The sequence below is a fragment of the Apteryx rowi genome, unplaced genomic scaffold (assembly GCF_003343035.1).
Source record: "Apteryx rowi isolate R43461 unplaced genomic scaffold, aptRow1 scaffold_405, whole genome shotgun sequence".
NCBI lineage: Eukaryota > Metazoa > Chordata > Aves > Apterygiformes > Apterygidae > Apteryx > Apteryx rowi.
This window is the reverse complement of record NW_020450580.1, coordinates 739,999-765,189: the sequence shown is the minus strand read 5'-3', so window position 1 is coordinate 765,189 and position 25,191 is coordinate 739,999. Positions and strand designations below refer to the sequence as shown.

Below are 25,191 nucleotides of genomic sequence, written 5' to 3'. Positions count from 1 at the left end.
CTGAGTACCTTACCTCACGTCACCTCTGAGGCTTCCTACATTGGCCTCTTGGGCTGGCGTCTGCCGCTGCTCTCCGTTAGACTGAACCTTCTAACCTGGAAGTCTGACAGATTTCAGACACCTTTCAGAGACTGCACAGAAGCATACTGTGACAATAGTAATTCACAGTAATGTTTATTTTGCTGTAAAACACTTGGAGAGGAAGAATAGACTTTAAAATAATTGGTCTGTATGCCCAGTTGTTCTGCCAGAGGCTTCCCTTCCCATAATAATGATGAACTATCTAGGCCTAAGTTCTTGAAGTGTCCTCAGCAAATGTGTATGTGCAAGTTTCTTGTTCTGCCCTCTTGGTTTCTTAGGTGTTTTCCTCTTCTAGTACTGTCTCTTCATAGAGTAATTTAGGTTGGAAGGGACCCTTGGAGATCATCTGCTCGTTCAGAAGTAGGATGTTAGCTCACCTCTGTCCTTCTGAACACTTAACCTTACTTGCTGGAGACATTATGAATTTAGAAAGTAAAACTCTCAGTGTAGGGAATAGGTATTTATCTCTGAGTGTAGATAGAGCAGTTTTTGTTCCTTGACTGCTCTCCTTCTCTGGAGATATTCAAAACCCACCTGGATGCGATCCTGGGCAATGTGCTCTAGGTGACCCTGCTTGAGCAGGGGGGTTGGACTAGATGATCTCCAGAGGTCCCTTCCGACCTCAACCATTCTGTGATTCTGTGATTGACACAGTGGTCTTTACATGCAGTTTCCTATCAAAACTGGGTTTCTTTGACTCTTGTAGGTACAAATCAAAACAATATCAATCCCATGTGAGACACATTCTAATCATTATAGGCATTTTTCTTTGAAGAACACAGCTCTGTTTCTGACATGTACTTAAAACATAAGCAAGAAAGATCCTTCGATGTCTTGACAGGGAGAAGGAGAGAAGCTCACGTTGCCTTTACCCTGTTCAGGGCAACGTAGCACACTGGTTCATCTGCGGAGCCCTAAAGTATATTCCAAATGTATTCTTATGTGAGGTCTTTTGCAGAAGAATCCCTTTTATTCCTTATTAGCAGTTATTTCTTGCTATCACTTACTACTTGCAGTTGAGTCAAACTCAGAATTGCAAAAAAAAAAAAAAAAAAAAAAAATCACTGTAAATGACAGGTTATTTGGAGTATCAGAAGCGGACTTTCTAGAAGCATGCCTTTATGGACATCCTGCCTTCTCTTTGTAGCTATCAGCTTAGGAGAGACCTTAGTGCCTGGTTTTCATTTAACGGGAATTTGTGCAACCAGCAATTTCTCTTTATTGTTCAGAAATCAAATATAATGCATATAATTGTAAGCTTTAACATGCATTTACAGAGAAGTCTTGCGGCTTGCCAGCTTGACCTTTGCTATCGCAAATATCCCAGACACTATGGAGTTTGAAGTTGTACAGCTTCCTATTTGTGCTTCCAACTGCTGAGACCTTTTTGGAGTGGCGTGCCTGAAAGCAGTGGTGGGACACGCAAACTCCACGGAGTTCCTGTTCCTTTCAAAGTGTTTCCTAGTGAAAGTTACAGTATCGGTTTTGATCCGTGATTTGCATTGCTTTACAGAGGGTTTCTTCATGTGTAATTCATGTGCTCCAGTTGTGTGCATGTCTCTCTCCCCCTCACACCTCCTTTTTCTGCTTAAATTTTGGAAGATTTCATATCCTGCAAAGCATCTTCCTCATTCATCACCATGCCACCCCAAGGCACCTAGCAAAATCCTGTGCAACTCGTAGCATCTCCCAAGGTGTTACTGTATGTGAAAGCAGAGAATAATTTAGCTGCTTCTGAATAAAGATCCTTGACAAAAAGGGGGGGCTGGGAGGGGGGAAGTCTCATACTCGCTGCATGAAATAGACAATGTTTCCTGAAACAGGAGATACTAACCTCAAAGAATTTAAAATAAAACATTGATTTTATTATTTTTTTTTAAAAGCGGACTAGGGGAGGCAAAAATGGTAGAATAGTCAGTCTTTTTATCCTAAGTGCAGATGAAATTGATTAAACCTTAAAAACTCGCCTCAGTCCACCCGGTTTATTAATTGAAGAATTTCCTCTTCCCCAGAATGGGAAGTGCACATTAAAACAGAGCTTTGCCCCTGAGTAGCAGTGATACTTGAGAACGGTGCATTTTCTACAATCCTATTTTCTCTTCTGTGCTAGAGGAAATCCTAACATGGTAAAAAGCATATTTAAAAAAAAAAAAAAAAGTATGTTTAAGGAAGTCCTCTTTCATTTCCTTGTAAAGCATGAAATCAAATTATAGCTCATGGCCCACAATTATTTTATTTTTACATTTCAAATTCCATTTTCTGCTTCCTTTCAGTGCCCATGAACAGGAGTTGTACTGTTTGTGCAAAGTCAGCTAAAAAGATTACCACAAACAGAAGAGGACACAGTAGCTTAAAGAAACCGTGAGTCAGAATCCAGGCTTGTGCTCGGTGCTGGTGTGGCAGGAAAACCTCCCACCGATGCACACTGGGACTCGACCCCCTTTTCCTCTTCCCTCTGCTAGTGCAGATTTTGCTATGTTTAGAGCCGTCAGCTTTATATTGATAAGATTATGGGAAAACTTCTGATACAATACTAAACTTACACTTGCCAAAATAACGGTGGTAGTAAATGCTCAAACTTTCTTCTTCTACAGCTGTTGAAGACAAAAACATACAGGTTCTGCCTACTTATTGAAAACGCCTTTTGCTTCTCCTTTTCAGCCACACTAAAATTGCCAGTCAATTTTGGAACTAATGTGAAAGGCTAAAATTATTATTATTTTTTGTAATATTGCCCTTGTAAACTTATCGTAAATGTTGCACTTTGCCATGTGGCTTCATCTACACGCAGCTCAGTGTGGGAATTTGGATGTATGGTTTGCAAGCGTGCAACAGGTTGCGCAAACGGAAGGATTCTGGAGTCCATGCCCGTGCAGAGCTGCAGCAGACTCTGTGATGAAGGTTGAAGGAGATATGCCTTTTGAGAAGTGATGCTTCGTTCCAAAATAAACGCAGCAATTATTGTGCTTTATGCACTTTTTAAAGTACAGCCTGTAGACTAGATATTTGCATGGTATTTCTCTGAGAATACTGATACGAGATTTGTTTTTACTACTTTTGCTCAAGGATGTGAGAGTAACAAGTAAAAAAATCGTAGAGTTTGGACTTCAGTTTCTACTTTAACTTTGAACAAAATCAGTTGTGCTTTATTTGTATAAGCTGCATGGAAATCAGCAGTGGACATGTTACTTCTTCACAGGTTTCTCGGAAGCGTGTCCTGCAGGGAACGGAGGTCCGCAGCCCTGGGGCGGCGTTGCCCGGGCCTGCAGCTGGGCCTGCCTTTGGTCTAGTCAGTCTGAAGATACAATACACTAATAGAAACGCAGAGGGAATGAAATTAATGTTTGCTTAACGATTGAAAAGTTCATCAGTATACATGGGTGGTTTTTTGGAGGGAAGGAAGGGGTTTAGTGTGATGTTCTTCAGAGTCATCTGTCGGCTTGTGTCCCCTCAGCTCTTCCAGGATCGGGAGCGAAGCAGCAGCTGTGAGCGTTACGGCCTTGCTGTTGCCTTGGAGCCTTGGAGCTGGTGCTCAGTTTAGGGAACCGGAGTTGCTGACGGCTGCTGCCTTCTGAGCATTTGAAACTTTTCGTAGACTATAACGTGGGAGGACGCCGATTTGTCTAGTCCGATGAACAAAGACTATTTTGGAAACATTAATGTCTTATTTTTGGCTTACTGAAATATAGTAAGCTGCTCAGATTGTGAGAGGCTACTTAGGAGCAAAGTCCACTCTGCCTGGCCAGACATGAATACTGTGTATTTTGGGGAACTGGTCACGTATTTTGTGACTGTTCACAACCTGATATTGCTCAAAACACAGAAGCAAAAGTGTGTTGGACTTGAGAGTACAAAGCAGGGACTAGACTTTTTCTCTTCTCTGTATAAAGCTATTTTGTTGATCTCTCTCAAGTTCTGGGTTTCTTGTCAGTTCTGTGATGCAGATGAATGCTACTGCCTCCAAGCTTAGCTGGCACAGTTTTTACTGCCTTTCCTCTCTGATGCTTTCTTGCTAGTCTTGTTGCGTTTTCCCCATATCTGGCTGTCATCCAGGTTCTCTCTGTTCACCTGTTATCTTCCTTGTTTGTTTTTTCTTCACTCAGTGGCCATCTGTTTCTTTACTTTATTTTTCCCCGTGGTTTAGCTTCTTATCTTGCAATATAATTCCCATCTTTCCCCACCCCCTTGTGTTTTGTGGTGACAACTAGTTTGTTTCATTTGCTTTTTACAGGGCTACATCTGAGCTGTTTGTCATCACAAGAAGGGTACTTGATAGTTGATCTTTCGTTCGCAGGCTAAGTGAGAAATCACACTTCAGGAGGACTCTTCATCTTTCTGAACTTTCTTGAACACCTCTTTTATAGATGAAATGGCAAATGAAAGGTTACTCCCCTGTTTTTTCCTGTAGGGGAAATCATTTGAATACCTTAGTTTATCACAGATTCTATAGGACCTGTTTCAATGTAGATACAATGTTTTTCCTGATTGCTGTGCTTCCTTGCATGCAGATCTTTGCATGTGTCCCTGCTTCATTCAGATTAATTTCGAGCCTCTCTTGCCCCCTTTGAGGGTGAAGAACACTCTCATGGCTCCCAGTTCGCTTCTTATCTGTGTAGGACAATATCCTCCCCTTCTCTGAGAGAGCGCAAAGCGTTTCAGTTCCTTTTTCTTTTTTCCCCACAAGACCCCATGGCAGATAGAGTCTGAGCAAATAGTGCCATTTTATAGTGTGATACCATCACCTTGTTTTAGTCTTGTCATTGTTTTTGGTGCCCCCACTTGGTATGGCAGTCATATTCTTATGCCGAGACTTCCAGGTGAGACTACATGCACAAGAATACTCTTACATAATTCATCCTTGCTTTTCTTTTGTTAAATCTTAAACTTAAATCCAGAGCTGCAGAAGAACTCTCTGCAAACATTGTTCCTTTTGTTGACTGCAATCCATCACGGCAGTGAGTTGATTAATTGTTTGCTAAAGAGTCTATAAACTGCAAGTGAGAAGTTGAAAGTTTTGTAAGTCTCCTATTGCTCTTTGTACAGCATAAGGAAAAGTGTAGTGAATCCCATGCTCATGTTCTAGAGTGTGGTTTATAGTTTTGTCACCTTGTTATGAGTGAGTTGCTGTCTTTCCTGATTAGAAATCTTACGTTTGTGGATCTCCTTTTCTTTAACCTCACTAGATTGCTCCAATCTGGTATTTATTGAACTTATTTTGTATGGATGAAAGACATCTAAAGAAACCGACTGTAGAATAAACTGAAGTGTAAAACTAGGTAGGAGAGGACTGAGGGATTCGGAAGAAGGAGAATTGTGAAAGATGTCTCATTAAAGGGTTCAAAGAGGAAAGCTGAGGAACTGATTCTCAGCGTTATTTTTTGCCATATTGCCCCAGGGTCCTTTAAACTTGGAGTCACGTCTTGGTACGTGTGAGCAGACTCGTACAAAACATGTCTTGAGGAGAATGCAGTTTGTGTGTTTTTGTCAATACTGCCCTCGTCTCTCCCTCCCTTCCACAGCTGCTTTGGGGGCAGGTCTGCCCGTGAGGAGCTGCTGCTGGCACAGTTTGGGTTCCAGTGTGCAACGTAGCTCCTGCTAACGGTGCCCAACTAGCATGATAAGGACTTGGAGGAGGCACAACTGGTGTATCAAGGCACATAGTTGTTAACCTGAGTTTAGCACTGGTTCTTTGTCTGTAACATATTTTCGTCTGGAGTCCCAATATGTTTTTCCAGTGTTTCTGGAGTTTTTCCATGGACCGAGTTTTTCTTTTTCTTTGCTGTTGTTCGTCTTCTCTTTGCTATGAAATGCCTCAAGGAAGACATTTTTGAGCTTCTAACAACTGGACCGATGAATTTTTTTTTTTTTTTTTTTAAAGTGTTGCCAATAGATCCATAATAAATGGAGCAGCTACAAGCGTTTGCTTTATGGCAAATGTATTCAAAGTAGTAGAATCACTGTTTCAAGATAAAGTGACCCTTGTATTGAGGCTGCATCCAGCAGCTTCAGTGCTGGTTTTCTTTCCTGTTGGAGAGAGGAGATACTGCATCATATATACTGTAGCAAACCAGCTACCCTTTCCAAAACCAGATTCAGATCTGGTTACTGGGGCTTAATTATGGAGCACAGAGATTGCTGCACTGTAGTAACTAGTCACAACAGAGTTAGCTAAAATTCATGCTGCAGCATTGTTCTTTCACTGAGCATGTGACTTATCTTATTGTGGTATTAATAATCATATTTAACTTCATGCTTGGTTTTAATTATTAATTCCCGTTCATTTTAATGGTGTCAGCTGTGTAGTAAGAGTTGCTATGTGATATAGTTTAATACAAAACACGAGTGTCATATTACATTATATTATGTTGCGTATTACATTAAAAAATCTGCTGCATGTACTCACAAAAATGCGTGTGTTTTGATTGTTTAAAGTGTTTTGTCCCACTTGAACTACCTTCCAGCTATTCCTTCCCCTTGCCTCCTGTTTTTTGGTACTGCACTTCTGTTTAGTATATAACCAAAGACCAAAGCCTTTTGTACAGCCTCGATGATGTTTGTTTTAGTTTAAGCAAGTTTTAAATTAATGCAACTTTTGCAACAGTAAAAACAAAAAAAATATAAAAATATATCTGGAGGGATAAAGTCTATCTTCAGTTTGTCTTGGAGAGTTTTTTTTTTTTTTAGGATTGGGGAAAAAATTCTGCAGGAACTTCACAAATGTCATAATTATTCAACTAGATCTCTAAAGGGTTTAGCATTCATTGTTAGAAGATGAAAGCTTTGGTAGGTTGAAAATAGTCATTTGTAACCATAACTTTTTTCTTGTTGTAGTTCCCACCCACACATTCACCCATGCACTTCAGCCTCAGAATGATTTCCTATCGTGAGTTCATGGGAATTATGAACAAGGGTGGCTGTTTCCATGTGACAGACATTGTAAAGGCAAAAAAAAAAAAGGGGGTTGGAGAGGGCAGAGGAACAGTTGCATCGATTTCATATTCTGCTGATCAAAAGCTTTGGGCAAATATTAATAGTACTTAAATTTGGAGTGCTGCGAATTTTGCATGATTTGTCACTTCTTTCATTGTTTTGCTGGCTTTTGCGATGTGTTTTCAGATGTGAAACTTTCTGGTAGATCAGCTTCAGATTTCTGTTTTACTTTTTTATATAAAAAGCTTTTTATATTACAATCTGCAATTTACTTTTTTAGTATCTTACTCAAAGCATGTGTTTTGAAATGGGTCTTAGCTATGTGATAAATTAACATCTTCTGGCTGGTGATCCCGAATGGGCTCATATCTTAGTAAGAATGAGACAGGAAAGGTCTGAATGTAACTAGTGGAATGGCCAACATTTGCTGTAAGCCTCTCTGAAAACTAAATTAAAGCCATGGAATTCAGGTTGCTTCACTCAAGTAATTAAGGTCTTACAACAACAATACTGCTGAAAAGGGGGGGGGGGGCAGACTGTAAGTATGATGAGTAACTTTAGCCTAAAATTTAGGTACTTTTTCATGAAGAACAGACTGAATTAAAGTCTATGTAATTGGAATACTCACTCTGTATCACAGCCAAAAGCAGAATAGATTTCAGAGTGATGATGGTGTATTGCAGGCTTTAAATCAGCTCTTCCTCACATTGAGGGGTTCCAGGAATTTATTTAGGTTTGTGGTAAATCTGCCTCTGGTGGTGATCTTGTTTTCACTCATATCAAATTTTGGACTCTAAAGGAAGAAATGGTGGGAACTTTGTGTTTCTTAAGCAGATTCTTGCCTAGCTTCTTACATTATCTTTTTGAGTTCAGGCAAACGTCATGCTTGATGTGTGTGTTGCTGCAAAGGTAACTTCTCTTTTCTATTCAAAAAAAAAAAAAAGGCAGTACCGTCTTTAAACCTAAACTGTTAATGTAGTGGAAAGTGTAAGCAAACGTATGCTTGCATATTTTTTTATGGTCTGATGGCCGTATAATATAGTTTAAATTCCTTAAGTCTCAGCTTCAAACAATTCTGCATTTGACGCTTATCTTGACTTTTATGTTTTGTTCAGACTTCTGGGTCTGTGTATGTATACAGACAGTTTTTTTTACAGAAACTATTTGAAAAAATGATCCTTAATCTTTTTATGCTGCTACAATACTGACTGTGAATTCTCCTCCAGGTGCCCAGATTATCGATTTGATGATGCTTGTAATAGATGTGACAAAAGGGATGCAGACGCAGTCAGCAGAGTGCTTGGTAATTGGGCAAATCGCCTGCCAGAAGATGGTGGTAGTTCTCAACAAAATAGATCTCCTTCCAGAGGGCAAGAGGCAAAGTGCTATAGAGAAGATGACTAAGAAAATGCAGAAGACATTGGAAAATACAAAGTAAGTTAACAGTAAAGTTCTTTACTTCACCCACGCTTCCCCTTGAACGTGCTTCTTAACACACCTAATCTGGCCTTTGTTAGAGGAAGTACAAACAGAGACGTCTTGCAGAGATGATGAGGAAAGAGTAGAAAGATTACCAGAAACTCAAATTCAATCCTGAAAAGTATCATGTGTAGAGAAATATTTTCCTATAATGAAGCTTTTCAGTTTAAAGAGCTGCTTTTAGTTCAGACTGTATAAAACAAAGCCAGAATATCCAGGAGAAGGAGAACTTGTTCTTTAGTTTATGGGCTTGTAACTTCTGTTGTGATCTGGAAGCCTTAACTCCAGAGAAAGGAAAACATTAGGGGATCCCCTTAACTGAGGGTAAAAGGTGTGATTCATCTAACTAGGGAAAGAGCAGAATGATGAAAGTTTGTTTATTAAAATGTGGAGGATCTAGGTGGGTTTGTGGACGTCAGTCTTGTTCAGATAAATTAATTACTTGGGGTAAATGACTGAAATGCAGTGATACTCATGAGTGGAAGTGTGGCTATTACGAGGTGGGAAGATACGGTGCAGATACGATGTGTGTTTAAAGGTACAGAAATTGAAGCATGGATTGCTTTGCCCAAGGTCATAATGGGGCACTATGACTTACTCCTAGATATCTAACTGTTAAGTCACATTTTGAAGTGTGAGGAACAGCATTGAACATAGCGGAGACAATGTCATCCATTCCAAAAAGCAAAGCTTGGTTGGATATGGCAATTCCCATTTAGCTTATTTGTGATGGTAGAGCAATGTCCCTTTTCAACTACGTCATTGCTACAATACTGACAGTGGAGATCTTGCTGTTTTATCAGCCCCTATGTTGTTCTTTGGTCCATTCGTTTTTATCAGTACGATAGAGGTCACCAAGAAAGTGAGATTTCCTGTTGCCAGCTTAGCAGAGATGCAGAGTTCCACAGCTTTGAGTTCTCTCTGGCAATTGTTGATTAAAGGACAAGCAAATGTAGGATGTCTTGTTTTTCTCCATAGGATGCTGCCCTTCATTTTAGGGAAGATAGAGGAAGACAACACCTGCATTTTAATCTGAGATGCTTTGTGTGTGTGTGTGTGTGTGTGTGTGTGGTTTTTTGATGTGTCTTTGTTAGTCAAATTCATGGCTAATCTGACTCGAGATAGCATTGAGCTAATAAGTTAAGGAAAACTTCAGAGTAGAGATAACTATCTAATGGCTTTCTTATAGTTTTTTTTTTTTTAGTTGCTTGAAAGGTTGATATAAAATATGTGAATTATCATTAAGCAGCATTGTAAGATTTTCAGTCTATTTCTCATCTGTGAATATTTATTTGTAATCCATACCAAGAAGCTAATGATTTTTAACAGTTGAATATATCTTCACATACTACTCAAATTTTAAAAGAAGGACAAAATAAAAATGTTTTATTCTTGAATGGCAGGAATTGCTGCTGCAGATGTTAGTCTTGATTTAGTCCATGATCATATTGCAGATGATTGGAAAAAAGACCTTTTTAGTTGCATACATTCATAAAGGCAAGACTAATTTTTGGAACGAATCTGGTATTCAGAAATACTTCCTTATATACACTGTCTGAATTAAATCTTCTCTTTACAGCCTGGGATACAGATGGGTCTTACAGCATGTCTTGAAAGTTAGCAGACTTTGTGAAAACTGAAGGGAAGGTGAATTTTTGGAACACTTAAGTGAGGTCCTTTCCTCCAGCCCCCTTTTAAAATAAGGATGTGCATCAGCAGATCACAACAGCTGTGATTCCACCTGGAGAGAAATGGTCTGTCATAGTGTTTTAATTAGTCATTTGGACTCTGGGTCTTTGATTGCTCTTTTATTGGACATGTCTGTGGTGTTCCCATAACACAAATTCAGTATTTGCATGCGTGCTCTGGGCTTTATAATGCTTTGAAAGCACTGCTGCCCTGGGCTGGTTGTAAAGTGCTAGTCCCCTTGCATCTCAGGCCTGTGGTCTTTCCTGACAGCCTCTTTCCCACTCAACTTTGAATTTCCAAACACACGCTTTAACTTTTTTGCATTTCTAAACTACGTTTATTAGCAGGGCATGTGCTGAGGCCATTTCACTGTCACCTCTGACCTCAAACACTTAGCAATGATGTTTTCCCAGGACTAGTTACTTAATGATTATTGGTCCTTTTCACACACACACGCGCATGTGTGCAATTCCATAACAGTAATCAAATCAAATTGCAACTGTAGAATAGGTGTCACCATTTACGGTAGTGGAATTATTGCAGTGTTGTCAGGCGATTCTGTGGAAGGTGAAAGAATAGACAGAGGAGAATAACTGTCATATATTTGAATAGCTTGACACTTGCAAATTTGACCTCATCATAACTTGCTCATTCCATAGATTGATACGAAAGTAAAAGCAAACTGTCCCTGTGAATGGAATTTCTGTTTTGTCATGATTTGTTGCTCATGCCAGCTTTTATCGTTGTCCAGCAGAGTCTAAACTCTGCTGACAATAAATCAGTGTGATGCAGTAAGACAGTTCTAGCAGAGCTGCATCATGTTTGGAAGTACTTCCAACTTCCAAGGCAGTATGTGATTACTCCAGGTTGTTCTGGTATGTGGGAGAAGGAGTAAGACACCTGGTTCAGCGTGAATTTATATTTATTATAATACATCGCCCAAAAGTGTGTGTAGGAAAATAAATTTCCAAAAGTTTTATAATTAATCACCTGGAATTCTCAGTGCACAGTTTTATGGTTAGTGACAGGGTTCTTGGTGCATAATTTCATTTACCCTTTGTCCCTAGATGCCTCAGGCTTATGACATATAGACAGAGAAAATACCTTATATTCTGCATTACTGTTTGACCACTAAATGAGCTCCTTCTACAGAATTTAGCAGTTTTCCTTTATCAAGGCACTATCTTTTGCCTCCAGCTCTTTCCCTTTTTGAGATTAAAATCTATGAGTTGGCAAGGCAGTGAGGAGTCAAAAGGATGACAGTAATCATGACTTTGGGTCTGAATCTGTTGTGTACAAATCAAGTATCTGTGAGAACCAATCAGTTTTTTATTTTACTGCTGATTATTATTATATTGCTTTAAATTATATATATTTAACATGTTAATCCTGACTTTTGCAAAAATGCAGTAGTAAGTTGACTTATAGTCCAACCTCCCTTTCTAAATTGTTGTCAAAGCAAGTTATCAGATGAGACAAACAATAGTTTGCATTTTGGCGAGCAAATGTTACAAATTCAGCCAGCTAGTTAAAAAAAAAAAAAAAAAGCTAAATATTAAGGACTTAAAGAATAAAATTCATTGCAAGAGCTAAACTGAGGTCAGCTGTGGAAGAACTGTTCTTCTCTGAAGTGAATACTGAATAGATGTAATCATTTATCTTGTCAACAACTTGATATTTTTGATGGTTATGATTTAGAGTTTCGTAAATTTTGATTTCAACAGAGTTAGATCTTACTGTTGTCTGCAGATATTTTACCGGCTGTCTTGCAGACTCAGGTAGATATCATGTGCCATCTTGCATCTGGTTCATGTTTTAAAGCTTGTGACTCTACAGCTAGGATTATTATTATTATCATTATTATTATTTTTAATGAAAACTGAAAACAGTGCTAGTCTCCAGGTAAATAACTTGAATGCAAAGCCACTGCAATAAGATGGAGTAACTGGCCCTTGCTTCTGAAATAAACCAAAGTCTTACTGTTAACTGCCAGCGGAAGTTGAATCAGAGGCTAATGCAAAGCTAAACAGTATTAGAGATTTCGTAGTGAGGTCCAGTAGCCTAAATGCATGTAATTCCAGGAGAAAATGTCAGTTTTCCACTCTGGGGAAAAGCAGATAAATCAGAATTGGAGGCAGTTTCCTCACGTTCATTGTCAGGTGAGTCTGGAACTACTTTGCATTTGCACAAGTAGGAGATTTGTGGTCTAATGGTGGGAGTCTTTCTCTCTTTCAGGTTCTGTGGGTGTCCTATTGTTGCAGTTGCAGCAAAGCCTGGTGGACCGGAAGCCCCAGAGTCTGAGACTCCACTAGGTGTTTCTGAATTAATTGAGGTACCTGCTGAAGAACATAATAATGCCATAAAATATGCTCAAACTTGTTAAGTTGTTGACTATACTATACTAGTATCTAATGCTGAGGAATTCCTGCATTAATGTCCCAGTTTTAAGGAACCTAATTCTTTAGGGGTCCCTTCTAACTGAATGGAGAAGTTGAGGCTGACTGCCCCAAAAGGGCACTTTTTCAACTGCTTGGTTTCAGTGCCTTTGAATAGCTGTGTCTTAAACAGCTGTCACACGTGTAGTGAAATGTGGTTTAAAGTTGTTAGGGATTACTAAGCATAAGGAATAAAAGTAGCTTTAAAATTCTGCCAGATCCTGGTGAGTGTTCTTTTATAATTACCCCACAAATTAAGAAAACTAAAGTTGGGAAGTCAAGCACTCAAATTACACATCTGGGTTTGTCTCCTTCCTTCGTGTGCTCAAGTGCATGATTCTTTGTTCTGAACAAGTCTGGCCTCATCCCTTGCGCAGGATGGATAGGGCTCAACTAATGAGCAGGTAGTCAGTATTTTTTTTATTCTCATTATTCACTGTGTGGCCTTATGGCTCCATTCAAATACTGCTCTGCATTCAGAATGATTAATTTCCTCCTGGACTTTTCTTTGGCACTCATCACTGTGGTCTTGAGCACTTGGCAAACAATTAACTTATTTCTGAAACACCAGTATGAAGTGTAGAGGTGACTTTTATCCCACTTTTAGATTGGGAAGCTGAGGCACAAAGGAGTTAAGTCCAATGCGTTCACTAATTTTGGATGCCAAATTTAAGGAAATGAACTCCTTCAGGACATACTTGTATACAATACTTAATGTGTTCAGATTATAGTACCTGCCACTTTTGATCACAACTGAGAGTGCTTAGCGCTTCTGTTCATCAGGTTTTGGGGTTTCTGTTTGGACAGTCTGAGAATGAGGAATACAGTCAGCGATTACCTGTGGCAAGTTTCACTTTTAAGAGAATGATATTGCATAGGAGCTCTGGCATAAGCAAGTGCAGGATCTGTTCTTTAGAGAAGCACCATGTGCCTTCACCATGAAACCATCTTTCTCTTGTACTGCTCTGCCTTGCTCGTTGCATGCTTTGCACTTCTACAAGAGATGAAGAGCACTGCCTGGATTCACCCTGTGCCCTAAATGAGGTAGGGCCTGGAAAAAAAAAATATATGGCTGTATAATTAACAGTATATCAGAGCCCATGTGAACAAGAGAAGGCTTTAGAAACCTGATGCTTCACAAATATCCTTAGTTCTAGCAGTGCTGACTTTTTAGGTAAGGACAAATTTTCAGGTTTCCAGAAAACTAAATTGTGGTGTATTATATGGTGTGAAGCTTACCCTGTGAAGGGCAGAACGTTTAGAGTTACTGTTTGAGGTAGGTGGGCTTTATAGCTTGTACTAGACTTGTCACACCTTCTGTGAATAAGCATTAGGGAAAAGCAGTGTATCTTTTCCTTAGTTGGTGTCACAGCTACTTGCAGTCAGTGGAAAGTAGTCCTAAAACAAAGGCATTATTTTTTGTAGACTTGTCAAGGTCCGATCTGGATGTTGCAAGGTTTAAAATGCCTGTAAATTGCCAAAGTTAGGGTACAGCACAAATTATTAAATCTAGAGATGTCTGGCCTGGAGCAACAGCAGCCTGGCTTGTACAAAGGCAGGAATTGCCACATGGCTTCTGAGCACCGGGTGTCATACCGGCCTCGCAGGCACTTGTGGCCTGAGCTGGGGCGTTGGGGTGTGATGTGGTCTGGCCAGGCTGCCCACAGCAACAACTAGAGAGGTGGAGACAAGCAGGTCTTTAGTTTTGCCTTCATCTAGGTCCAGGTAGATTTGCTGTGCTGTTCCCAACCTTAAAGACTCTGAAGGAAATACCAATATGGCAGCTGTTTCTGTCAACTCTGAGACTTAAATATTAGAAGAGCTGGCAAGCGAGCTCTGCTATTGAGCTTCAGAATTTTATCCTTTCTGTCCTTGATAAGAGATTCTCTCTCTCTCTCCATCGTTCTGCCATTGCAACTTAGGCTTAACCTGCTGTTCCTGACCTTAAAAGCAGATATTAAAGGCAGTGCCAAGTGTATATGCTGATGTGATAACAGGGGTAGGGATCAAAGATGATTTGAGACAAGGGATGAACCAGTTCCTCTTGATCACTGTTGGGTATGTGACTGAATTTCTGTAATTAATTTCTTCTGTCCGTGATGGTATATTTCAAGAAACAAAGTGTTTGTCAGCAAAATGCAAATCCTAAACTTGGAGAATTTTTCTAGAAAATGCTACTTATATAGCTATTTCTCTTAGTAGCTTGATCCTCCAAGAAATGTTAACATAAATCTGAAGCAAAATTTGGCTGTCTGTAAGTTCATTCTCACAAAATCAAAGAAGCTGAAGTAGCAAAATACACTATAAAAATCCACTTTTTGGAAGAGGGTAAAAAAGAAGCGGTGGGGGAAGAGTACAGGAGTTTTTGCTTTGCTTTGCTGCAGTGTTTATATTGAGTTTGGCAGCAACTTTATCGGCAATGCAGTTTTGCTAATCAAGCTGAATGTGCAGCACCAAATCTTTCTAAGGCAGAAAATCGAACTGTTCCTGCTGTTGAGTGCGCATCTCCACTGTGGCACGCACAGTTAATTTGACATTGGTGTGTTCTAAGCTCATTGGGAGATGCCTGAAATCAGTAAAACTGCAAGCTTGTTGAATCAATCATCCACTTGCCTTCCTTTTGCTTTATGGCTGTCATGACTTTTCACCCAGGCATGGTGCTGCTTTTATCTTTTTTCAGGTCCTCAAGTCTCAGGCTTACCTGCCATCAAGAGACCCCTCGGGACACTTTCTTATGGCAGTCGACCACTGTTTCTCTATCAAGGGTCAAGGCACGGTGATGACAGGGACTATTCTTTCTGGCTCTGTTAGCCTTGGTGACAATGTGGAGATTCCTGCCCTGAAGGTGAGTCTCTCATTTTTGCTTCCTCCCCCAGTTTTCCTGATAGAAAGGGACACTCAACAAAGAAGAGTGTGTTCTCTTCCAATCTGAATTTATTCACTTATTTTCAATGTCTTTATTTTTCTGTTATTCTGCTATAAGCCAAGCTCATAACAGAGAGATTTTAAATGAGGCAGCCGGTAAAGTTACCCGCTCAATTTTAGTTGAACGAAGAGGATAGAAAGCTGGCTTAGATTAGTGTGTTAGATCTTCAACTTTGAGAAAGCAACCTGGGCATGTTTCCAAGATGGGACATGCCCAAGGAGTGAACAAGGTTTGAGTGAGGTTGTGCTTGCATTTTAGACGTTGTACTGCGGTGAGAAGGCTTGCAAAAGACCCTGACTAGGTAGCCTTCCTGAGATGTCTGGAAGCGAAGGAAATGACAAGAGGAGGGCATTGAAATGCTTGATGCACATTCTCTTTGCTGGGTGTTTAATTGATGTCAGCATGTTCTGAGAGCTGCTGGGATGCAGTATGTGGCTTGCTGCAGTCTGGCGTTTTAGAAAGTCGAGAGGCCTTTCAATAGCCTTTGAATTGCTTGAGCATTGTTACTATTTTATTTCCTTAAAATATATTCTTTCCTTAAAAGACATCAAGGTACCTTGATGCTTGGAACAAGCACAGTCTATTTCACAGGTGCTGATTTTTAGACTGCTGTGACTCTCCCTTTCTGTTAGTTGCCCTGAATGAGCCAAGATCTGAGCCTTTTGGGGCTGTTTCAAGCAGCAGCTGCAATCAGTTGCATTCAAAGAGTAGCCAGCTTGTGGCTGGATGGGACCTTTCAGGGCTGTCAGTATTATCCTGAAGTCCTGTTATTATATGGATCTTATTTCTTTCATTGAGTGGACATGCTGCTTTCTCATCTTTGCTTATACTTCATGGGCAAGTGAAGGACTAAGTGAGGCACTGATTTCACCTGGAATATTTTGCTGGTAGCTGGCACTTAATTTTAGGCCAGCCTCAGACTTTTCTGTGGTAGCTGGGACCATTTGATATATATCATAATTACCTTTGGATAAAAATAACTTGCATGATACACACCACATCATGTCTGTTTTCCCAGCTGAGTTCCTCACTGCCCGTATTCCTACTTGGAACACGCAGCCCGTTCTGGGAGCCCTGCCTTTCATTTCTGCAGGCACTGGGCTTAGCTAGGTTTGCATCAGCCTCTCCTGCTTTCGCCTTGTCCAAGTCCCTTTCCTTTTCCTTTGTTTCCTGCTTGCTGTCCGGAGCCTGGCGGCACAAGGGCTCCGAGGAGGGACAAGCAATTAGGAGAGCAAGGCTGAGGAGCGCAGTGAGTGATGCCTCCTGCCCGACAGGGGCCTTGCATAGCAAAGGCAGCTACCTTCCCTTTGGGGGAGCGCTGGTCAAATTTCCTGTCGCTTTGGCTCCAGGATTTGGGGGTGAGACAGAGCAAGGCAATTACCTCTTTCAAAGGAGGAATGCGTAACTAGACTGTGTATGGAAGTGACTGCTTAGCTCTTCCTGTAATGTCCAAGAATGTTTTAGAGAAATACATCTAGGCATTACAAGCTGCTCTTTGAGGATCAATAGGACAGCAGAAAATGACAAAAACATAATGAAAAACTTGACTATTGCAAGTGGGTGTTTACGAGGAAGGTAGGAGAGACTTTATATATAAAAAACAAAACAAAACAAAGATTTAAAAAGATCTCTCTCTTTGAGAGATATTTCAAAAGATGCTTCCCCCCCCCCCAGTGACTGAGGGAGCAGTGAGGTAAAAGGCAAGTAGGAGATAAGCAGAGCATTGACAAAGAGGAGCCAGATCACTCAGCATTAGTGGCATTAACCAGTTCCCTCAAAGTTTCAATTTATTTTCAATTAGTATTAATGGATTAATCTTTCTACTGGTTTGTAACCAACATGTCTGAGCGGTACGGTAGTGGGCAGAGATTTTTGTTTGGTTTTTATGCCACTAGCAGCTTGCGAATGTTCCTACCATACAGGTAGGGAAGCCAAAAGCACAGTGAAAGGAAGCAACTTCTGTAGGTTGGAGCTGTGTTGTGCTTACCCCTGCTAGCGTCACCCAGAGTTAGGCTGGGATACCTATAAAAGGTCAAACCTTTCTCAGGCCTGCAAGGTAATGGAGGAAGCACATTTCACAACACATTGTGGTTTGTGACTCCCTCTGACCCTTTTTTGCCCTGACCCTATGGTAACTGAGATTGACAGCTGGTGCCCACTGGGCATTTAGGGACATTACAAACCAGCTGCTTTTTAAATTTGAGGAACCCTCTCACCAAATGAAGTGGCATCACTTTCCAGTTGTGCTAATGGACTTCGACGTCTTTGACCGCTTGAACCTGCACAAAGGAGGGACACAGCAATTAAAAATAAACAGTGACATTCTCGAACGCCCATGCTTGCTCTGATTGAGGTTGAGAGCACCAGCAGTGCATGGATTCCTTTATGCTGTTGCCTATGTAAATTGCCATCTGGGGTTGATTATCCATACAGCAAAAAGAAAAAATTATATGTGTTTGGCAAAAAGCTTTGACACAGCAAACAGTGCACTATCCAATTGAGTTAGTACTATTTGTTCACTAGCACTTGAAATCCACCTTGAAGAGCATGAACCTGGGATTTCTGCAGCAAAAACATAGCGTTGGCAGAATTCTGATTGTCCTTTAGGATTACTTTAGTGGTCTTTCGCTCTCTACAGTGCTACAGTTTACAAACTATAACAACTTATGTGACATTTTTATTTCTGCTTATAAAAAGTTCTTGAAGCTGAACAGAGGGGATTTYTTTTTTTTTTTTTTTTCTTTTCTGCAATAGAAATTCATTTTATCTTACTGATAGATTTGGCCCCTAATTGTTTCAAAATGGTGATCTAAGTGCATTTTATTTTAGTGAATGTAGTTTAAGTGAGCATGATTTTTGAAAATTCTAGTGCTGAGTTACGCCTTTTTATAGCATTCTTTAATTAAAAATGTAAAGTATTTTTTCTGTGGGGGAGAAGTATCTCTACCTTCTCTATACAGATGAGAAGAATGATAGTAGCTTGTGAGCAGCAGCTGTTTAGAAGGCCTAAGCAAAACAGGCAAGAACCAGGACTTGACTTTTTGTTCTTAACATTGGTTGTCTCCAAACAAACAAAAAGTGTGAAAGCTAATGCAAAATGTGGTGGGATGTTCAGTCTTCCTCCCTTCTGCCTAGTGTTAGTGATTATTGCCTTAAATTGCACAGTTGCACCACATTAGAAATACTGTAAGATTGCATAAAGCAGATGGTATTTTAATGTTCCTGTTCAGAGATGATGTTTGGAATTGGAGAAAATTTTCCAAGTTAGTTGATAAGAATCGCTTCCTCCGTTTCAAAGTTGTGGAAGTTCATGAATGTAGTAAGGAGGCAGAGATGTACAAAGTAAATGGATATAGAATCAGGGAGACAGGATGAAGCTGGTTCATAGTGAGGCTTACTTCAGAGCAAAGTAATCGCATCTGGATCTGTCAATAACGTGTGGTTGTCCTGAAAGTGTTGACTTGGCATTGCCTTACCTATGATCAAGTGCTACAGGTACATAGTAGCCACAAAGCATGTATGTCGCAGCAAGGTACATAGACCACTGTTTTTGTCATGACTTCTAATAAGTAGAAACACGCTATTTGCTTTATTGGAGCTCCTAGCTGTTCTGTTTTATGTAATTATTGAAGAATAATATAGCAAGTTGATGCAAACTGAAAGGCTGGTGGATGTTAACTCCATTGGAGCCTATGTAAAAGTAGAGTATGATGCCATTTTGTACTGCATTTTGTCAGAAGTTAATGAGTGCTTTGAAGGTTGACCAGCTGAGTTACTGACAAATGGCTATTTTGATGTTTACCTGCAAGGGATCTTTGTGTGTGTGTGTGGTTTTTTCTTTCTTTCTTTTTTTTTGTTTTGTTTGCACTGTCTGCTGGATTTGAATAATGTATCTGGTATAATACAGTACAAATAAATAATGGACAAATCATACAGACACCCGTTCACTGGACCGCCCTTGGGAGCAGCCTCTTTGGACACTGTTTTTTTGATCTCCTTGGTGTGGTTGAGCTGCTATCATTAAAGGGGAAGAGGAATGTTAATACCGAGTGCATCCTTCACTGTCCCTGAGGCTTGCAGTAGACAACTGCTGTTATTAATTCCGAGCATTTCAATCTCAAAAGTTGCAAGAGTGTTTATGAAGTGCTTCTCTTGTAGTTGGAGAATAGTCATCAAGGTGTTTCAGTAATTTGATCTACTTCCAAGAGGTCACCTGAGACATCAAGTATGAAAAATATGAGAAACTTGCTTCTGCTCTATTCAAGTCTCCTAGAAAAGGAGAGTCTGTTTTAACCCATAGTGGATTCTGACTCGGCAAGGGCATATTTCCTCTCAAATTATATTGACTTTCTGAACCTGTGAGAAGTACCATTTTGTAAACACGATACTTTGAGAAGCTTTATGGAATCATGTACCTGGAGCATATGATAAGAGACCTTTTATAGGCTTTTTTGTTGGCTAGATAACCTTGGTCTGGTTTTTGGCAGACATTCCGTAGCTTTTTTGCCTTAAACAATAAAAAAAAAATTCTCCAGTGTCTGATAGAATAACCCAAATAGCATCTGCAAGAGTATTCCCTTCAAACCACTATAGCTATTCGAATTGTAACATGCATTTGCTTTTGCCCACATGAGTACTCCAGCTTCTCTGACATCCTAAGACCTCTAATTAGTGAGCTTTAGTATATAAATGTAGTAAGAACTAATTGCAATACTTTTAAGGCCTTTTTCAAAATCATATAAAGTTGCTCTATTTAGGTCTTGTCAGAGAAAATATCCCTGTATGTAAATCTCAGAAAGCCTGTTGGATCAAAATCTAAGAATGGTACCATGAAGACATTTGTATGCAGAATTTCATGGTGAAATCTCTTAAATACATTTTTACCACTTTCATGTTCCATTTGCTGGCCCTCATAGTGTACCTCCTCTGAAGTTCAAGGTATCTTGACTACCTTTCGCACTGCAAGTAGATAAAGCCATTGCTAAATCTTCTGAGGGTGTATTTGAGTGCTGTTTCTGTGTCTTTTTCCAAGGCTTCTTTATTTTTTTATTTTTTATTTTATTTATTTTTTCCTTGTTCAATACTGATAGAAACATCCTTTATATTGCTGAGGTATATCTGCTGGGGAGGAAGCCTGGCCCACCTCGAACATGACTTGTTTATGAAATCTCTTGTGCTGCCCTTCTTGGGGTTATACTGTAGGAAGAAGGATGTAGTCACTGAATACAATTTTCTTATTGCGATGGCAATCATGTCAGATAATTTGACTGGAAGTTAAGATCCACTTAAAACTAGTTGTTTTGTCCCACTACTCTCCTGGGAAGGCTGTTCTACTATCTAATTCCTGTGATGGTTAGAAATGTTTTAATTTTCACCTTCCATTTTCCTTGGAAGCTTGAAAATAACTTACTGTATCAGTATGTACTTGTTTTGATATACATTTCAGCCAACTTTCCTTCTTTTCACTGTAGTACTGTGAAGAAGAGCAGTTCAGGAAATCGGGGGGGTGGGGGGAGAAAAAGCTGAATTAAGGAAATGTAACAGATAAAATTCTTTCCTGGTAAGAAGGCAGCTCATAATACATATTAAAATCTGTGGGTAATGAAATATAAGAATCTTAAATCCTGAGTCAATGAGTTAAGTGTATATAAATAATGTTATACATGCAGTTTAATTCAGTACCAGTATTGAACTGTTTTTTTTTTTTTTTTTAAAATTGTCTTCCACTTCTAAAGCATGGGTTTGTTCTTTGGAGATTTTCTACTTTCCTGAAAACATCAGTGTGAATCCTGCTGGTTTTGCATCAGCTGTGGCATTTACTTAAAAGTAAAACATGCAGGATTTGGCTCAAGCTGGAAGGTACTGCTTTCAACATTTAGGATATCATCAGTTATTTTGGAAGAATTATACTCCTCAGCACAGTTCTTTGTGGTTAAGTAAAGGATTAAAGACCTGATCCAGTGCCTGTGGAATGAAATTTAGATCTGGCAATAAAAACTTCTCAAATCTTTTTGGCTTGATCTCATGAGAGAATAGGAGTAGCAGATGCTGAGCTCTTTTAAAGATCAGTTCCCTTATTTTTTATGTATATTTATGTAACTTTTTACTGTTATTTTTAATTTCTTTTTTGTTCACACTTTCAAAAATTAAGACACTAAAGGAATGCAATCTATTTTAAGTTTGTAAGAAATATTTCTAATTTTGGACTTAATAAAAGTTCAGGAGGAGATGCGCATGTTGCTATTCTTTCACTGCTAACTACTGAAGTGCTATAGTTTTGTTCGTATCAGTAGTAATTTTTATTAAGCAGTGTGCAGGTACAGTAAAAACAGGGAGCAAGATCAGGACTTTGCGTTAATGTTTATTTTATTGAGGACCAGGGATAAAATATAATAGAAAGGGAGCTGAATGTGTATCATGCATTTAAATTTTTTTTTTCTACTTGGTCAAAGCAGAAGGGAAGAAAGCCAGGGGGAGAACAGCCAATCTGAGCAGTGCTAATCCAAACCATACACTGTATTTCTGGAGCTTGTGTGTCTAATGTGATCTCTGTAGGCAGAGAAGTGGCCTGGTCAGTGCTGGCCAATTAACTCTTCAAATACTAAAATTCATCTGCAGCTTTTTTTAGGGGTCTAGATGTACTGTATGCTTCCTGCCAGCTGGATGGAGTTTGGATACAAATGCCTTCTAATGGATTAGAAAAATCACCCAAGAAGTATGTGAGTTTCTTCCTGTGGTGGATCTGAAAAGGAAATATTTGTGTGTCAGTGCTTCTGTCCACTTAAGGTATCTTTAAATGAATATTTGGGATACAGGTTACACATGAAAGTGCAGCATTGTTGGAAACTGTACTGTTCTTCGAGATGAATTTTAATTTGTACAGTTATTCCATGATACTGTCTGGTTTGTTCCAGATTATCTGCAACACTAGCTGGTTGCGTGAGATATTTTGAAGGGCATTTTTTGTGCTGCTGCCACACAGGTAATTTTGCCTTTAGAGTTTTGCCGCAGAGAATTGATATTGTCTTGAGCTGTTGAAGAACTGGAATCCTGTTTAGTGGGGTTCAAAATGATCGTCTCAACTTCATTATCTGAGGAAATGAAATTAGATTGTGCAAGATGAACCTGATGTTTCTCTTTGATACAGCGATTGATTTTTTTCTTAGATAAATCAAATTACACTTCTGTCCAGATTTTAGTAGATATTTGTCTCATGAGAACTGTTAGAAAGCTGAAGAAAGTTGTTACAGAAATACAAGGCGGGAAAGAAATTGAGCTGAAGAAGAGTGAACGAAGACTGACATGAAAACACTATGGGTAGAGTTCTTCGGTGGCTGCTCTGGGCACTACGGTTTCACTAGTGATGTTCCACGTGCTCCTGGGATGTAGGCATTTTCCCCACTAGCTTGCAGTATCAGTGCACTTTCCTGACTCGCGAGGTCTGCTGGCAGGTGTGACTTCCATGCGTAGCACAGCACAAGTGGTTCCAGCACGGTCTGTGATGCTCAGCATGCTGTAGCTCTTTGGGCATTATTAGACATACTGGGTTGCTGGATCTGCCAGAAGAGTTCGGTATCCCAATACTAAAGATTGCTGCAATTGCAGGAATGGAAATACATTCTTGTATGTCATACTAGAGTGAGTCAGCTTCAGTACTACAAGATCTTTAAGAATAAACAGATATGCAGGTTTCATCTGAAAAAAAAAAAAAAGAAAAAAGAAAAAACCAACCCCCTAAGCTATTAAGCTGTGATACTTAGATTTATCTTTATTACTTTAGCTTCCCTCATCTGTTCTTCGTTCCACTTCTCCTGCCCATCTCACTCCATCTCCGGCTTCTTTTCCAGTCTTAAAGTTTGTTTTTTTGAGGTGACTGATCTTTTCCACTTTCACCATAGTTCGAAGGAACTTTTTCCTTCCTCCTTTTTCTCAGCATTTGTTGTTGCCATCTTAAGTAACAAGCCAGTTGTGTAGACACATTCCTGGACATCTTGGCTTAAAACCTCTGATGCTTGAAACCAGAATCAATCAAGGTCAGATGAGAAACTTTGAGATGGCTTTTTCGAACTCATTTCTGTCAGCCATAGCTAGAGCAGGTCTGACAAGACACAGGTGAGAAGAAAAGACATGATAAACACTGAATATTGCTATCCTCTAGAGAACAGTTTCTGAAGATGGGTGAGCAGGCTCCAGTGCCTCCTCTGCAGGGTATACCAGCTATTGATTTCATAGGGTTAAATCTGTCTTGCACTTTTTGTTAAAATGGAGTCCTGGAACCATCTAATGTGGGTATGGTAAGCAGTGTTCTGTAAGCAATGTACACAAGAAGAAAGATCTTAAGATGACTTGAGCCACGGTTGGGATGCAGCTGAACAAAAAGCGCACGCGATCCTGGAGCTTGTTAGGCAACATATTTCCTGTAGAGCAGTTGCTGCTCCAGTGGTCAAGTGTTGCTTTCTTGGGTATGGTGACCCTGGCGTCCAAGATTGGCTTGAAACTAAGTTAATGGATATTGCTATAGTAATCACAAACTTCCATCCGAATGCCTTTTGTTTAAATTTTATGGTAACTTTTTGAAGCAAAGGATGGCTGTTTTGTGTTTGCAAAACTTGTTTGCTTAAGCATTACTGCTGCCAGGTCATTAACTTTATTTTTATTTCTTTTAATTTATCAGGTAGAATTGTTCTCGATACAATTCAATTGAAAACAGACCCACATGCACGTACACACATAGTTTGAACAGGAATCTTATTGGAACGCTTGAATAATAATTGGAAAGGTAACCTCCTGTATGGTAAACATAGCTTTCACATTGCATTCCTGCTGTGAATGTAACTTTAGTACGCGTAGGCTTAGTTAGGGCAACGAGTAACTATCATGTTTTAAATATTTAAGTTCAAATGCTGGAGGCTTTGGCAAAATTTCAGCAACTAGAATGAAGGAAGGGAATGTCACTTTTTGTTCTTCCTTGGTCATCCATGTACAGTACAACTCTTCGTTTGATCAGGCTTTTAAGAAGCAAAACAATTCTGCAAGCGCTGTGCTGACTAAGCCGGGGTCTGTATATCATAAAGATCTCCTCAGATCTGGGTGCTGGCAAAAAAGTAGGATCTGAATATTGAAAACCCTGTTTAACCTTACTCAACCAAGATTGTTGAAGATAAACTTCTAGATTTGACCAGAGGAAGGAATAGTATAGATTAGTGAGTAGGTGCCAACCAATCTAAAATTAGTCTGTCACCAGAATACTTTCTTCAAGGCATATCGTTAAGACACCATAGGAAGTCCTCTGGATTTCATGCTTTGTACTGTATGTTTGAGATACCCTTCTCCCCACATTTATAAAACTCCTTAAATTTAATTCTATGTTACTACTATGAAAATTGCAGAGAATTGGCTTTAGTCTTTAAATATTTTTGTTCCAGCTCATCCCCTGAGTCTGTTGTCATCTGCCTGGGACAATAACATGCATTGTCAACATGTATTGCCCAAACTAAATGTAAAATGCATCGCTTCACCAGGGCATTCCTGTAATACTATATTATAATAACCAGTGCACTTTTGTGATGAAAGAAAAGAAAAAACAATACTAGAGAGAGCCAATGTTTACAGTATCTGCTGGAATAATATAATTATGTAAGCTGCCTGGAT

General features: G+C 39.5%; 1 protein-coding gene across 4 annotated transcripts in view; it reads left to right on the top strand.

The window, feature by feature from the left end:
- EEFSEC (eukaryotic elongation factor, selenocysteine-tRNA specific) overlaps nucleotides 1-25,191 on the top strand; it is a 132,827-nt gene that overhangs the window by 26,283 nt on the left and 81,353 nt on the right. For all 4 annotated transcript variants that reach the window (XR_003255156.1, XM_026075479.1, XM_026075481.1 and 1 more), the window contains exons 2-4: nucleotides 8,238-8,445; nucleotides 12,415-12,511; nucleotides 15,295-15,459. Coding sequence is in view for 3 of the 4 variants with exons in the window: in XM_026075479.1 (XP_025931264.1) it covers nucleotides 8,238-8,445; nucleotides 12,415-12,511; nucleotides 15,295-15,459 (470 nt within the window). In the remaining variant the exon portion in view is untranslated. The remainder of the gene's footprint in view (nucleotides 1-8,237; nucleotides 8,446-12,414; nucleotides 12,512-15,294; nucleotides 15,460-25,191) is intronic.